This window comes from Pleurodeles waltl, chromosome 1_2, assembly GCF_031143425.1.
Source record: "Pleurodeles waltl isolate 20211129_DDA chromosome 1_2, aPleWal1.hap1.20221129, whole genome shotgun sequence".
NCBI classification, from domain to species: domain Eukaryota; kingdom Metazoa; phylum Chordata; class Amphibia; order Caudata; family Salamandridae; genus Pleurodeles; species Pleurodeles waltl.
Genome location: NC_090437.1, coordinates 1,300,437,521 through 1,300,453,670, shown reverse-complemented (window position 1 = coordinate 1,300,453,670; position 16,150 = coordinate 1,300,437,521). Strand labels below are relative to the sequence as shown.

General features: G+C 41.7%; 1 protein-coding gene across 1 annotated transcript in view; it reads right to left on the bottom strand.

The window, feature by feature from the left end:
• Positions 1–14,614, bottom strand: part of ZNF638 (zinc finger protein 638) — a 383,308-nt gene extending 368,694 nt beyond the window's left edge. The window contains exon 1 of the mRNA XM_069205880.1: positions 14,442–14,614. Coding sequence (XP_069061981.1) covers positions 14,442–14,599 — 158 coding nt within the window. The 5' untranslated portion in view covers positions 14,600–14,614. The remainder of the gene's footprint in view (positions 1–14,441) is intronic.
• Between the last annotated feature and the right edge of the window lie 1,536 nt (positions 14,615–16,150).

The following is a 16,150-nucleotide window of genomic DNA, read 5'->3' as shown; positions in this document are numbered from 1 at the left end:
ATCCTACTTTAAGCAACATGGATATATACATTCTCAGCCCAGGTCCTTTAGTACCTGAAATTAAAGAAAGGCCCAGTAATTTCTGGGTAATTATTTGTAAATCTAATCAATGTAACAGTGATCTCTACGGAATCTTAAACAAGGTACAGTCTGCTACTCTTCAAGGTTCTGCTCTTTTAAGCGCAGTATTACTTTTCTAGCAATTTAAAGCGACTTTCTGAGAAAGGGGAACTCAGTTGTGAGAAACGAATGCACAAAGTTGCTGAACAGAAACTGCTGAAGATGCAGTAATAAAAGATGGGAGCATTTCCTCAAATACTTGGTAAGCATTTCAAGCCACATCTTAAGAGCAGAAGGGATAGAAGTGGGCTATTCTATTGGACATCATAAACAACGAATCTATTTAGACTTGCAAGAGGGGATACCTTACTAGTGTACCTAAATTTGGAAAGCGATGGCCAGTTTGAAGAAGTTTGGCATCTCAACCACTGAGATGTTAAGCACCACTAACATTACTGCAACTTTAAGTTGTGGGTCGATAGTCCCAACTTGGATGCTACCTGTTCTAAGTGCCAAGGCTGAGCATGTTTGCTATCTAATTTGAATGCATATGGGCTTTGACATATCAGTAAGAACAGACTGCATAGACAGCAAGTGGGTGAATGCCTGCCCAGAGTGGGAAGTGTATCCTCTCTTTCTGACCTAAAGGTTTATTAATGCACAACTCCAGGCACGCAAGAACAAACATTCTTGTGTCCCAAAATATGAGATCTGCAACTCCTATTCAGAGTCAATCAGCCAGATCCCGCTTCCTTTCCTCACTCTGTTGTACTGGTCTTTGCGGACTGCTGTACTGACAATTTTGCTCTCTTTAGTGCTAGGGAAAGGCACTATTTTTGCAGTCTTTCAGAGGCAAGTGGCTAGATAAGCTGGAGTGAGCAGAGAGCGCAGGTAGGAAAGAGGGTGAGTGGATTGAGTTTCCACAGTAAAATCTTGAGCAGTCTGCGATTATCGCAGACAAAAAGGAGTCTTCTCTAGAGATTGGTAGGCAAAGAAAAGCAATGAACACTTAGGAGAGCTAAACCATAGAACACCTGCACACATTGCTTTCCTAGTGGAATTAACTTTACCTTAATAAACTTTCTCATGGGTTATTCTAAACTTCCCAAGAACTCATTTCCACATTTTTATAACCCCAAATGTTTTAAAAGGTTTCTGTGCTGTTCTTCTGCAGTCCCACGCCCAGAACTAGACAAGTCTTACCATATTCTCACATCCCCTGACCAATCTCAATTAGTTAATACATCCACAAGAGTGAAAGTGGTGTGTGCTCTCCATTTCTCTCCATTTTGTTTTGAAGGATGTGTTTTGTATCCTTGCTGTGCAAGTTGTGTTATAACTGCCATGCATTTTGTTTGTATTCCTGAACAGATACGGATTACTGGAGACTTGCCATTTAGATCATTTACAGCTGGTGTCCTGTGGACAGTAGTGTTGCATCCCTACCCAGCACCCCTCAACTTTCAGTAACTGGCACAGTGTGACATGATTGGACACTCAGTTTACACAGCAAACATACTTCCAAGGAACCGAGGTTTATTAACTGAAAACAAAAAGGTACTCTAGAGTAAGTAAAATGTTAAACAAGGAAAAATAATTATAGCATTTAAGACCAGAAGTGTCTAGTATCACCCAAGTAGTTAGGATCCTGAAAGGATTTATAATTTCAGCATAAATGACCCGCTGATCAGGTTATTCTATTCAAAGCGGGGGCCAGGATAGACCAGGTTCACCAACCTTGACGACTGAAGGTGAACAAACCTCTTAGACTCCGGTCTCATGCTAGAGTTGATTCCTCAAGCAAGATGGGTGGGAACTTCTAGTCTCTGAAGAGACTCTCGATGCTTTCTTTTTCCAAAACAGGTCCCTTTCCAGCAGGTTGGATTTGGCAGGCTATGAATCAGAACACTCCTCCTAGCAGTATTAATAAAGCTCTTCAGCAAGCTGTTCTACCTCCTTCCACAGCTTCAAGGAAACTTTACCAGATATGGGCCACATTTGGAGAAGAAAACCAACTTAGCTTTTGCATATTCTTTTCTCTTATACCGGTGTGTTGATAAGAGGAAAAGGATGGACTAAACACTGGTTGTATCTGTCAGTAACTCTTTCACCGATGGCCAGGCTTAGCCAATCAATGGATTAAAATTTTCTAATTTTGGATGGGATTTCCAGTGAGAACCGCTGCAGAGTCTTTATGAGGTGGAGTTCTTAACATCCAACATGGATTCAAGTAAAAATGTACAGTAGCTTGTATGCAACACAAATGGTGCTGCCAGAATTGTCAATCTACATGCAGCCTGGACAGAGAAGAATCTCCCAAAGAAAGAAGGGGTGCACTTGTGAGGTCTAGTTGTCATCCGAACTGAGCTCAGATGGTTCACATCAGAAAAAGCTGTGTACCTCACGTGGACTTTCTAATATTGTTAAGCTCACAGGGGAAAAAGGGCTGTCTGAAAACAAACATGGCCAGACAGCAGAGCTTCAAAAAGCTAGATGAAGACACAATTCAACAATACTTTTAAAACTATCAACACCTTCCTTCCAATGACTGCAACAGAATCAACAGATATGTCCTATTTCTACATAACCATCTGAAGTGTCTACTAGAAATCTCAATCTACTAAGAATCATTTATTGAGCCACGTTTAAACACTAGAATGACATGGCAAGAACATTTATCAACAAACGTAATCTGCTTTTCATCGCAAAGAAAACAATATCTAGATGCCTTAACCTTTTGACATTTTTAACTCCCAAATGAAAACAGGAAGTTTGCTTCTGGCTTTAGATGCCAAAATGCATTCTGAGCATAGACTGTGAACTGTTTTGTTGATTGCCATAGACACCAGTGAAAATAAAAAGTGACATCACAGCTAACTAAAAAAAACTAGCTCTCTCATTTCCTTTCAACCAGTTGGAGGATTCACATGGATGGCAAAAGGCGTTGGAAAGTGTGGTCTAGTTCAAAGTTATCTTGAGAATCGTCATTTTGTCCCCTTTAGTCAAGTTTTGCCCATACACAGCACTGAAATGGCATTGCTAGGTGTCTAGGACAGTCAATCATGCAAGCCTGCTCTGGCAATAAAGTTAGATCGGTCTACAGATTTTATTACCATGAATTACTTAAAAAAATTGAAGAGCACCATATATCACCTTTAATGGTTTGCTCGGTTTCTTTAAAACAGATGACTACATGTTAAGCTAGACCTCATGCTGTGTGCCCCTTTGCAGTTAACTAATTTGGTTCCTGAGAGAGCAGCTCGTACATAAAAAAGCAAGATGCAGTTGGCCCTACAGACCTTAAACTCCAGCTTAAGTGCAGACAAGAGAATTAATGCTGCTATGCCCTAAACAACTGTAGCCATGTTCCTCTTGTCCAGGTTCTCCCAACCCATTTAGTGTCCTTAGGTAGCCATGGATAACTGGCACAAGGTACTTCCATTCAGCAAAATTATTTGCCTTTATCAGAGTAAATAATAGGGTGGAAGCTCTCATCACCAAGCTAGACTGTACCAAAACCCTATTTGGCTGCCTTCCAGGCCATCTTTCTTACCCAAGAAAGGCCATCCACTTTAGACATTCAGGGGTGTGGAATTTAACGTATCTACTTGTCCAGGGGACAGGTTGCTTCATAAATCTACTTGTCATGTTAAAAAAACAAACAAAAAAAAAACAACAACAAAAAACATGACCTGTCCCTTTGGCACCATGTATCGCAGCAACAAATTATGGCAGCAATCCCATCAGGTAAGAGCTCTGATAATAGCCTTTCTGATTAGGACAGGGATAATACTATGGTAGGGCTTGAAAACTAGCAATTTCAAACCCTAATATAGCAATTTCCTTAATGTGCCTTCTTTCAACAGCCCTATTATGTGGATCTGGAGAAAGCAGTAAGCAATGGTTCTAGGACTGGAATGCCTTTAAGTCTGCGCAAACCTACTAACTTGCATGTTTTAATGATTTTCAGCTATGCTATAATCTTTTCCCATACTGATAAAGGTTGGAAATTTTCTCCTGACAAAAGCGAGAGTAGAAGCCTGCTCCTCTCCAATTCCTTTGTACGATCTCTATTGCTCCCTTATCTATAGAAATGACAATCTGCACTAGGCGTTCCTTTAGATGGGTCGGTGGGGGTCCCTTTGGTGGTACGTGTGGGGGAGGCTGATTGAATTCTAGTGTGTCCCCCTTGCTGACAATATCGAAGACCCATTTGTCTGATGTAATCTGGGACCACTGGCGAAGGAAATTGGAAATTCTGCCCCCTATCAGAATGTTGGAATAGGGGTTGGGTGCAGGCAACTGATGAAGGTCAGTGTTTTCTTGCTGCTTCTTTGGCCTTGTAAGCAGATTTTCCTCTGGAGGTTTGTCAGAAGTGTGTAGATGGTGGTTGTCGATAAGTATGCGGCTGCCGTTGACCAATAGTGGAAGGAAATTGGCCTTGGTAGGATGAATATTAGCAGTACTGGTGTGAGCCGCCTCTAAGAATAAAGCCCTCTTCCTCTCGCTCCTCGAAAGGGCTGTCTGCTGAATTGTTATGTACCTAGGGATCTGGCTGTTTCGGTGTCTGTTTTAATGGATTGCAAAGCATCATCAACATGCTTACCGAATAACAGTTCACCATCATAGGGCATGTCTAAGATCTTTAACTGCACCTCTGGGCGAAACGTTGTAGCCTCCAGTCACCCCTGACGTCCGAGTACAGCAGCCCCGGCTAACTAGTGGAAACCCGTAGACGAAACATCGATGGCACAATCTCAGCCAAGATCTTCTCACCCACCTGTAATATCTTGCACGCCTCCGCTCTACTATACTCAGGCATTAGGTCTATAAACTGTGATATGTCGGACCACATTTGACAGATATACAGACAGGATTGCCAAGGAATTCGCTGCTCTGACCGTGGTGGCCGTCAGTCAAAAATTTCTTGACAATTGAATCTAACAGTCACCCCTCCCTATCCGGGGGCGCAGTCAAAGGTGAAGACTGATTCCTGGACCTTCGCTGAGCTGCCTGGGATATCACAGAGTCCGGCTTAGGGTGACTAACCAAGCAGGCTGATGAGTTATCTGGTGTCTTGTACTTCTTTTCGAGCCTTGGTAGCACCGCTGGTATTGAAGACTGGGTCTGCATGACCTTAAGCCCTTCTTCCCAAATAAAGTCAACAATAGGCATTGCTCTTACTGACTTTCTAGTGTCATCCTTGAAATCATAGAGGAAATAGTCTGTTGAAATCTTTTTGCTGCGCTCTCCATTACACTGTGGAAACCACCAATGTCTTGTGGTGGAGAGTCGACCGGTGGGTGTGTAGAAGGGGACGGCGTCTGAATAGGATATTCATCCCATTCCTGGATTAGCAAGTCAGTCTTGTATTTCGCCTTCCTCTTGTTCGTCATCTGACGAAGGTGGATCAACATCCTGGCCAGATGATGGGACTAGGATGGGTCCCCTAGAATCCGATGGTTGAATGGGAGTACTCAGCAATGTGGGTGGAGGGTTCACCGGAGTAGTGGAGCCAGGTGGAGGAAATCTAGTGTAATAATCTTGCATCATCTGCTGAAGGTTGGCAATCAAGGAGACAGGCATCTGGATAGTTTGTTCCTGTTGCAACTCCTGAGGTTCCTTGTGACTGCGCCTGTTGTCCTAAATAGAGTTGATCACTCTCCTCTTCCTTCTGACATTTAATGTGCAGTTCTGAAGGGCTACGTGCCATCGGGAAAAGGACGTCATCTGAATATATATCGTCCTCTTCCTCATCATCAGCAAACAGATGTTGTGGGATGCTGGCGACACCTTACTAGGTGATGTATGAGGAGACAACAGGTGAGTAGATTTACTTCTTATTGGCAGAATCCTTAGAGGCAAGAAACGAGATCCTCCATATTGTTTGGTTGAAGACTCAGAAAAATTGAGCCGTCGACGGTGCGGGCGTCGACGGAGCTGTCGTCATCGGCAATGCCGTCGACCGCAAAGTAGATCTTCGTGCCGACGTCTATGCAACCGTCAGTGGAAACGTAGGCGCTGAGCTTTGCAGCTTACTCGTTGATGTCGACGGTGTGTTCGTCAACAATAGAGACCTCACCTTCTTCCCTGTCGACGGTCTCTTTGAAATTTTGATGGTCTGAGCAGGTGAGGGACCGTATTTTAAACTCACTGACGTTATATGTTAGAAGCTGACAACAGGGAAGAAGTCAATCATTGGCGATGACGGAGCTGTACATGTGGCCGTCGCTGTAGTCGTCGATAAAGCAAAGCCTGTCGTCAACGGTGTGGAAATCTTGGATGTCGACGGTGGTAGGGAGCATGAAGATTTCTTGAACTTCTTTGATGTGGTAGCTGGAGTAGATGGCTCAGAACGAACCTTACCACTATGTTCCCTGGAAGTTGATGGATGTTCCTCAGCTCTCTCCTTAAACACATGCAGCTTTTTGGCTGACTTACTGGTTTTGGGGGGGTGGGGGGGGGGGGGGGGGAGAGCTCTCCACAGACCTCTTCCTTGAGGCCACTGAAGCATCACGGTCCTCCTCCTCAGACAAAGTCTCTCTGGACTTCTGCTTTTGTAGCCAAAGCAGGAGCCTGGCTTCTCTGTCTCTGAGAGTCTTACTGGGAAATGTTCTGCAGATCTTGCAATCCTTGACTTTGTGTTCAGGATGGAGACAGTAGATACAGTCCTTGTGAGGGTCTTCACAATGAAGTCTTAATTTTCGACAGGTACCACAAGGTCTAAATAAACCTTTTCTAGCTGTAGACATGATGGAGAAAGAACTACAGCCAAGGTAAGAATGGAAAGCTGAATAATATCTCCTGAAGAGAAAGTAAACTGAGCAGAGCTCAGGGAGACTCCCTTACACACGACGTGCAGTAGAAAATCTGAGAGACTGAGCCTCTGTGCTGAGGGCTCTAAAGGAGTGGTCTTGCCTTGAATTTTGGGCCTTTCCTAATTAAGCTAATAAGCTAGGAAAGTGGATGTATTTTTGCCATTGACTACAATGAAAAAAAAAAAAAAAGATTTTTTACACTGCTTTATGTACCATGGGACTCCCACTTCGATGACAGAGAAGGATTCAAACATGTGAATCTATGAAAGATACCCCAATACTGGAGAAACACTTTTTACTGGAACCCTTGTCAGTAATGCAATGTGACCTTACTTTTAGAGAACTCTCCCTAATAAAGGCTCTGCATTAATGAACCAAAATAAAAGTTAGAACCACATTAACATATGGACACATATTACTTCAACTGCAGACACTTTCCTTCCCTGTAAACTGTCCCCCAAAGGGCTATAGTAATTCCACACCACTGGATGTGGATGAGAGGGTTGATCTTCCAGTTCTTAGCACGGTCCGCAGATGCATTTATAGGTCTGCACACAATTATGGGTGATTAAAACACATTAGTACCAACCTTGTCCAAAACTCCAATTGGAAAAAGCTCTTTCTTCTCAAGATATACTTAGCTAAGCATAAAGCTACCTGCAGATAATTCGAAAGGTAATACCTAAACTCTTGATTCACCTTCAGCAACACCATTCTCAATTATCTTTCAGGAATATCCTGAGGGCCTGGTAATTCAGTCAATTCCGGTGTATGTATTTTTATGTATATATGTTTTATTACTTACATATGGAAGCCCAGAATAGGAGCAAAGCAGCATTGTAAATATAAGGGTGCCAGGAAATTTTATCAAATAGAGATCTAAATTAGATTTGATTCTTCGAATTATATCACATTTCATATGTTTACAACCCAATTTCATGTTTACATTTTTGGGTATAGAAAGGATACACGATTTCCCGAAATTCATAACATTTTCTCAACTTCCAAGGTCAATATGTAGTTGCAAAACAGGTATTACAATCTGACCACAGAAAAGTAGCCGTTGTTGCGGCAGCTGAATATTTGCATGCAGCCTGGCTCATTTGCAACCCCAATACTCCTATGCTGAGTGAGCGAAACAACTTAGTCAGCGCTCCATGACTATACCTTCCTACACATTGTATTTTGCACTGGAATGTGACTTATTCTAATAGAATTAGAGCAGATGTTGGGTGCTTCAGCAGGCCTAAGCAGCAACCCTTTGGAACAGATCTTCAATCTGGGGGGCAGGAGCCCCCCCTCTCCCCCCCACCTAGAGGGGCCTCACCTGATCACAGGAGGAGGCACCAGGCTCTTGCCAAGAGTAGCATTAAGCTGATAACAGGGCTTTCTTTTGAACTGGAAAAAAAAGAAAAGCATTTGCAATGCAACGGGTCTTGCATTTCTCAGAGTTAGAGCTATTAGCAGTTGTAAACTACCAACCGGATTTTTCTTGCCACATTAAATAGGGGAAAAAAGCTGCAGTTCACTCGTAGTGAAATCTATCAGCAAAAGTGCAGTTATCTACGTAACCTGCAAAAGTGCAATTAACTATGTGACAGGGTCGATGTCATGCAAAGCGCTTGACTTCTGCCAAGCAAAATCATGCTGTGAAAAAAAGATTAAAAGTAGTCCACAAACCGGAGGGAAAACAGCGAGCCTCTTATGTTTTCAGTACTTAGTCGCTGTGCTCGAGGTAGGCTAACCACTGGAAAAGGTATGACGTATGCATTTCTTCCACTAATGAAAGCAAACAGATTTTAAAAGGTAAGCCCACAAACTAATGAAAGACACGGACGTGACATCGACGGGGTTCTGAGCCGTAGGCACAACCCTAAAAATTAGGCACCAGTAAACTGCTCTCAGGGCTCAAAAAATTGATTCTACCGCTTGCTGAGGAGAGAATTATTTTATGAGGTAGAGCTATTTTCCACTAGGCCCTTCTGGTGAGTGGTCAAACAGGTGTTCTGCTCAGTCAGAAACTGAATTAGCAATTAGGATGCCTTTAAATCTTATTCATGTCACATTTGCTCTATGTTCAGAGACAGACTTCAAATGTCAGTTTGTCTTGCAATGCAAATACTTTTCCTTGTGACTGCAGAGTTCCAGGATTTTGTAAGGTGAACTGTCTCACCCATGTGAAATGAAACACTTGGTATCAGATTTTTCATAAAACACAACATTTAGATAAGTAAACTTTACAAACATTTCAAAACATATTTCAGTAGCTGTGAAAGACTATTTTTTGGACTTCTGTGCGAAGAAAAATATTTTACTGGGTGATGATAAATGTTTTCTGCAACCCAATTTTCACAGATTGTTAATACACTACATAGTTTTATCAGTAAAGCTGCAAATTAGTGGGAAGGTTTTTGTACATTTCTTTTCAACTTACTGTCTGTAAATGGTGGTGCACTACCACATCATGCTTTAGTAATATATTTATTAAAAGTGAGTGTTTAAACAAACCAAGAAACACTCCTGCCCTGATGGCAAAGCTATTAGTAAATTAAGAGGCAAGTCATGCATGGATCACGTGTACCCTATATGTGGGCTAGATTTATTATATATACATGGAGTAAACGTTTAAAGTATTTAATCAAAGGAGGATTATTATTATTTTTTTTTTTTAACACAGCAGAAATGCTGAACTCACATACTTGAAGGTGCACTCATGCGATAATGAAGAAAAAGGCAACTGTAAAATACAATATTTGCCTAGGATCACTGGTGATGTTTGAAGACCACTGCCCAAGAAGCTTGGTTGGGAAATACCTCTCAATCCACCCTACTGACTTGGGCAAGTCATTTGTTGAGATTCTGACTTACATCATCAACAGGCACCTGCACTTTACATTTTGGATTGATGTTAGTACATTGTAGACACTCTTCTTTAAGATTCTTTACTGAATTATGGCAAGTGCTCAAATTCCCAGTGGGGCCAATGCCTCTCTACAGATTCCCTTTATTGATCTGTCAAGGTCTTGTGCAATCCAGATTGTCTTCCCTTTATGAGCACGGATACGCGCACTTTACATAGTGAGTGAAAGAGCTTTAGTGTAGATATACTTTATGCACTGTATTCTTTTAATTTCCCTCAATATTTTAGCCTTGGGCATAAGAAAGCTGTATTATTAAGTTTCTATGGATTTTAATATTCAATATAAACTGATGCTGAGGATCCGGTAAATTCTGTCTATTCCTGCAAATCTATGCTTATGTATATGTTTTAGTATTCACAAATGCAAACCCAGAATGAGAGCAAAGCAGCCTTGTAAATTATAGGGGTGCTGGGAAATTAAATCAGTTAGGGATTTAAATCTGATTTGCTTCCCTGAATTAGAGGCATCTGCCATACTTTCAAATGTACCACATTACATTTCCCATATTTATAACTCAATTTCAAGTTTACATTTTGTGAGTAGAGAGCATAATTAATTTACCAAGAACCATAATTTTTTGCTTCAAGTGCCAAGGCTGCTATATGGACCCAGTTTCCCCATTCAAAAGGAATACTCCACAGGAGCTTGAATATATTTAATCCATAGAATGAAGGTTTTAAATAAAATGAAGCTAATAATAACTTGCAGGAGTGCCCTACTGTTCCATGCAGCCTCTGGAGAGGGTGTTTACCCTAAACTTGGTTGCATTTAGAAGATGCAGTTATCAAAACATACACAGAATTCCGCACACACTTATTCCTAAACACTACAGAAAATAAGAAGATAGTGGAAGTGGGTGGCAGGAGGCCAGTTTAACACTTGGGACAGAGAATAGAGGCCATGTTCTCCAGGGCTCTCACATCAATACTGTGACCCTGCAAAGCAGCTGAACCCAATAGCAGACGATTTTCGGGGCCCTACATAAAAACAGGGATGTTTTTCACCTTCACTGCCTATATCATGTTACTCAAAACTAATGCCCCCCTCCCCCCCTTCCTGGTGAAAAGCAACTCTGCTATTCACCGTTAACTATATATAATACTATGTTAGGTATGTTCATCATGACAAATTTGAACTATGGTAGTTCACCACAATCATGTAGCAACAATGGGAAACAGAAGTCTTCCTGGGGCGAGAAGTCATCATCCAACTACAGGAGCATGTCAACAAGAACAAGCTACTTCAAGACAATCATCCTGGGTTCAGACCATGATGTAATATTTAAACAACCAGGCTTTTAAAAGATCAACACCACGCTCTTCCTCAATGACAAAAAAACACCACCCAAATCAACAATTAAAAATGTAACGATCTTCACTGGCACAGTGCTACAATGGTTCAGCATCCTACTTTGTCATCCAATAGCAAACTACTAACCTTTGAACTACCATACTCTGGAATATCCCTAGCACCTGCAGAGTCTCACCAGGGCATACTTGCAGATAGCAACATCAAGATTCACCAGTCTGCTGCCAACATACTGTCAACATTTATTTAACCAATGACCGAGACTGAAAGCCTGCCTCAAACTCATCCAACCAATATCAACAATACCAAACACTCTTTAATGTATGTCTCGCTCCCTGTCTCCCCAGGCTTATTGTCTTAACAAACAGAACAGGCCAAATCTCTGAAACTTAGCCTAGAACTAGTCAAAGAACACACAAACAAGACAGAGCTCCCCCATCACAAAAAGTGGAACCTTTTATCCCTACTATTTACTAACAAAGGTGTGGCATTTAATAAAATATCTACTTGTCCATTGGACATGTTCCTTCATAAGTCTACTTGCCAAAAAAAAGTATACTTGTCCCTTTGGTACCAGGTAGAGCACATTATTTAAGAGCTCTGATAATAGCCTCCGATTACAGCTGGGCTAATACAATAGTAGGGCTACTAGCAATTTACTTATTTTTGCCACCATTCTACAGATGTACATACTGGGGCTAGAGGCAGCAGTAAGCAAAAGTTGAGACTGTGCACACCTACTAACTTGCATGTTCACTAGCTCTTCTCTAATCTTTACCCACAATGAGAAAAGGTGGAAATGTACTCCTGACAAGGGCAGAAGTAGAAATTCTTCCAAGGCTGGGGGGAAAAACTTGGTTAAAGGGAATGTGAACTTGTAAACACTAAATAGATGTTCACATGAGCAAATCTACACATGCATATTTGCTTGTGCTAAAATACAGTTCACACATTCTGTAGGAGTACCATTTCCTGACCTACTTCTGTAAGTTCTTGTAAATTCATAAAAACCACAAACTCAAAGACATACCATGGGTGCAATTTTGTGACTTTAACCCCTTCACTGCCAGGCCTTTTCTCCCTCGGGTGCCAGGCCTTTTTTTGGCTGTTTGGGGCAGTAAGCGCTTAGGCCCTCATAAATTTTTGTCCACATAAGCTCCCCTGCCAAATTTGTGTCTCTCCCCCTCCCCCCCCAAACATCCTAGGGATTCTAGAGGTACCTTGAGTTTGTGGGTTTCCCTGAAGGAGACCAAAGTAATTAGCCAAAATACATTTTTTAAATGGGGAAAAGGGCTGCAGAAGGCAGCTTGTGGTTTTTTCCCCTGAAAATGGCATCAGAGGGTTTGCAGTGCTAAAGTCACCAGCTTCCAGGAACAAGCAGACTTGAATCAGAAAAACCAAATTTTTCAACACAATGTTGGCATTTTACTGGGACATACCCCATTTATTTATTTTACTATTTTTTGTGCTTTTAGTCTCCTTCCAGTTAGTGACCGAAATGGGTGTAAAACCAATGATGGAACCCGGAAAGCTAAACATTACCGAAAAGTAGACAAAATTCTGAATTCAGCAAGCGTAATTTGTGTAGATCCTACAAGGGGTTCCTACAGAAATTAATAGCTGAAATAAATAAAAACAATTGAAATGGAGGTGGAAAAACCAGCCATTTTCTCCACATTTTACTCTAACTTTTCCCTGCCATGTCAGATTTTTTAAAGCAATATACAGTTAAGTCTTCTGGCCTAGTCTGGGTGTGGGGATATAAAGGGCTTGTAGGTTCATTAAGAACCCTACGAACCCAGAGCCAAAAAAAGGGGCTGCACCTTGCAATGGGTTTTCATTCTCTACCGGGTATACAGCAGTTTATTTGGTGAAATATTAAGAGTGAAAAAAAAAGGTATCAGGAAAACCTTTGTATTTCTAAAATGGGCAGAAGATAAGGTGTTGAGAAGCAGTGGTTATTTGCACATCTCTGAATTCCAGGGTGAGCCCATACTAGCATGTGAATTACAGGGCATTTCTCAAACTGACTTATTTTTTTATTTATTTTTAAACCACACTGTCTTACACTTGGAAGGAAAAAATGTAAATAAAGACAAAATCAATAGCAATTGTTTTGCTATTCTGTGTTCACCCAAGTCTCCTGATACAAAATGGTACCTCACTTGCGTGGGTAGGCTTAATCCTTGCAACAGGAAACGCAACATGGACATATCACATTTTTACATTGAAATCTGACTTGTTTTTTTGCACAGAGCCTAGCTGTAGATTTTGGCATCTAGCTCAGCTGGCACCTAGTGAAACCTACCAAACCTGTGCATTTTTTTTAGAACTACACATCATGGGGAATACAGGACGGCATGACTTGTGGGTCTCTCATCAGGTTCAGATACCCAGAATCTTTTGCAAGCCTCAAAATTTGGCCCCAAAAAAATAAAAAAATAAACAAAAAGCTTTTTCTTCACATTTCGGTGACAGAAAGTTCTGGAATCTGTGAAAGGAAATGTCCAAAACACTGCAGACACATCAAAATTATCAAATACGTTGCTGCGTTTTTGGTCCTGGGCTCAGCAGCCATATAGGGAAACCTACCAAACCCAAATATTTCTGAAAATTAGACACCAGAGGGAATCCTGGGAGGAGTGGGAGTGACTTGCGTGGATCCCCCAATGTTTTCTTACCCAGAATCCTTGGCAAACCTTAAATTTAAGTCACATTTTCCCCACATTTCTGTATGGGATCACTGAACTGGGACAAATTTCATACCACCCAACATTCCCCTCAGTCTCCTGGTAAAAATGATATCTCACTTGTGTGGTTGGGCCAAATGCCTGTGACAGGGAAGAGCCAAACATGTCAAAATTGAGGTGAAACCAAAGTGGGTCCAAAGGGCAGTTTGCAAAGAAATCTTTTTAGGCTGACAAGTGGGGCATGCTGGGTGGTGTGAATTTTGTGGATTCCTGCAGATTCCATCACTAAAATGTCGGAAAAATGTGTGACTTCCAGCAAGGTGGAGGTTTGCAGGGCGCCTTGTGGCGCACCCCCCTGTAATCACCCAGATGTTTAGTTTTCAGATGTGAGCCTTGCCCTAAGGGGTTGCTCCACACACACTAATATATATATATATTTTGAATCCCTGGTGTCTAGGGTTTTCTGCCCCCTATGGGGCAGACTGGCCTAATTACAATAGGCCGATCTGCCCCATATACAACAATAAAGCAAACAACAACAAAAAATCCCTGGTGTCTAGGAGTTTCTCCCCAATAAGGGAGGCTTTGCATTAATGAACCATAAATACAAGTTCAAATAGCATTATCATATGGACACACATTACCTCAACTGCAGACAGTTCTCATCTCTAAACCAGCATCCAAAGGGGTTGTGCCGCTGGTGGTTGGGCCTACCTGCCCTAAGGGCAAAATAAACAAGAAAACGTGTTGCCCTTGACCCTAACCAATATGTCCTTGGCATCTGGTGATAGGAATTCCACATCTCTGGAAATCATAAAATATGTTAATCTGCACACATGCAAAGACATACCATGGATGCACTTTTGTGACTGTCTTCAACAACTGGGCCCCTAATTAAGTCTGACGTTAACCAAGACATTTTGTTTAGTAAAATTCTCTATCTGCTGGCTTCACTGTCAGTGAATGCAATCTGCTCTTTCACAAGAAGCACAACAGCACACAAAGTTTTGTTCAGTGCCAGAAACTGAGGCAATGCGTGCTTTTGAGACCAAAAATATTTTTGCCATTGCTTGTTACAATGGTGAGGGTCCAGCAGCTTCCACAACTACACCATTTTACAAAGACCCTGTCAAAATAAGGCACATCGACCAAACCAAAAGACTGACTGCCAACGTCAGCCCTATTGGCTTTGCCAATACTTGTTCATTTTTTAATGTTTCCCCTAATCTAGTTGAAACTGGTTTGACTGATTTTCCATTATGATTTTTTTTAAAATATTAGAATGTACCAACTGGAACCACTGTCAGTACTGCAGTCAGAGCTTACAACATGTATTTAGAGTACTCACCCTACTTACAGCTTTGCATTAATGAACCATAAGTACAAGCTCAAACAGCATTAGCATATGGACACAAATATTGCCCTAACTGCAGGCAATTCCCTTCCATGCTCCATAATGTGGTACTCTAAGCTGGCAGCCAAAGGGTTTGTGAAGCCGGGGATTGGGCCTGCTTGTCCGAAGGACAAAATTAATGTGAAAACCTGTTGTCCTCGACTTCTAACAATACATCTGGGTGTTCGGCTATAGAAATGTTCACACCCCCTGTACTATGCAGGCTTCAGAAGTAATGTTCAAGCCCTAGTCCCCTTGCACTAAATGGAGGTAAGGCTTGGTTCAACAGCATCCCAGAAACCAGCCTTATTCACCTGAAAGGCAATCTTCGTCAGCAGCACAGACGGTCTGAAGAAATCTATTCACATCATCCTTTCACTAAAAGAAGTACATTGGGTTCCCATGTAAGCCAAGCCCAGATCAAGCTCCTAGATAAGTTGTTATACTAGATACTTATGAATCCCTGCTCTCATATTATACTACACTTATCTACTCAACACCATGTCATGTCTCTATCAATCTATCCTCCATTCCCCACTCTGACTCATCCCAAATCCATTCTACTACTTTCATCTCCTAAATAACTCTGCCTAAGCTTTTCCCCATCTAACTCACCCAAACCTCACTTTACTACCATGAGCTCCCAAACAACCCTATTATATGCTCCCTCATTTATCTCACCCTGCTACTAAGGTCTCCCTAACCCCTTCCACAGATTCTTCCTACCTCCATCCTCCCTTTACTCATCCCAAGCCTAAATCCTATTACCATAAACTCCCAATTAAACTTCTGGATTCTTCCCTCCTCCACCCCTCCATTACTCCAGTCAATCTAACACTCTCATATCCGCCGTTCAAATTAACTCATAATAATACTAATACTGTACTCATATTTCCCTTTACTAATCCACCACTAGTTTTTTGGGTTCCGGAGTAGCATGCTACTCGCCGAAAAGTGCTT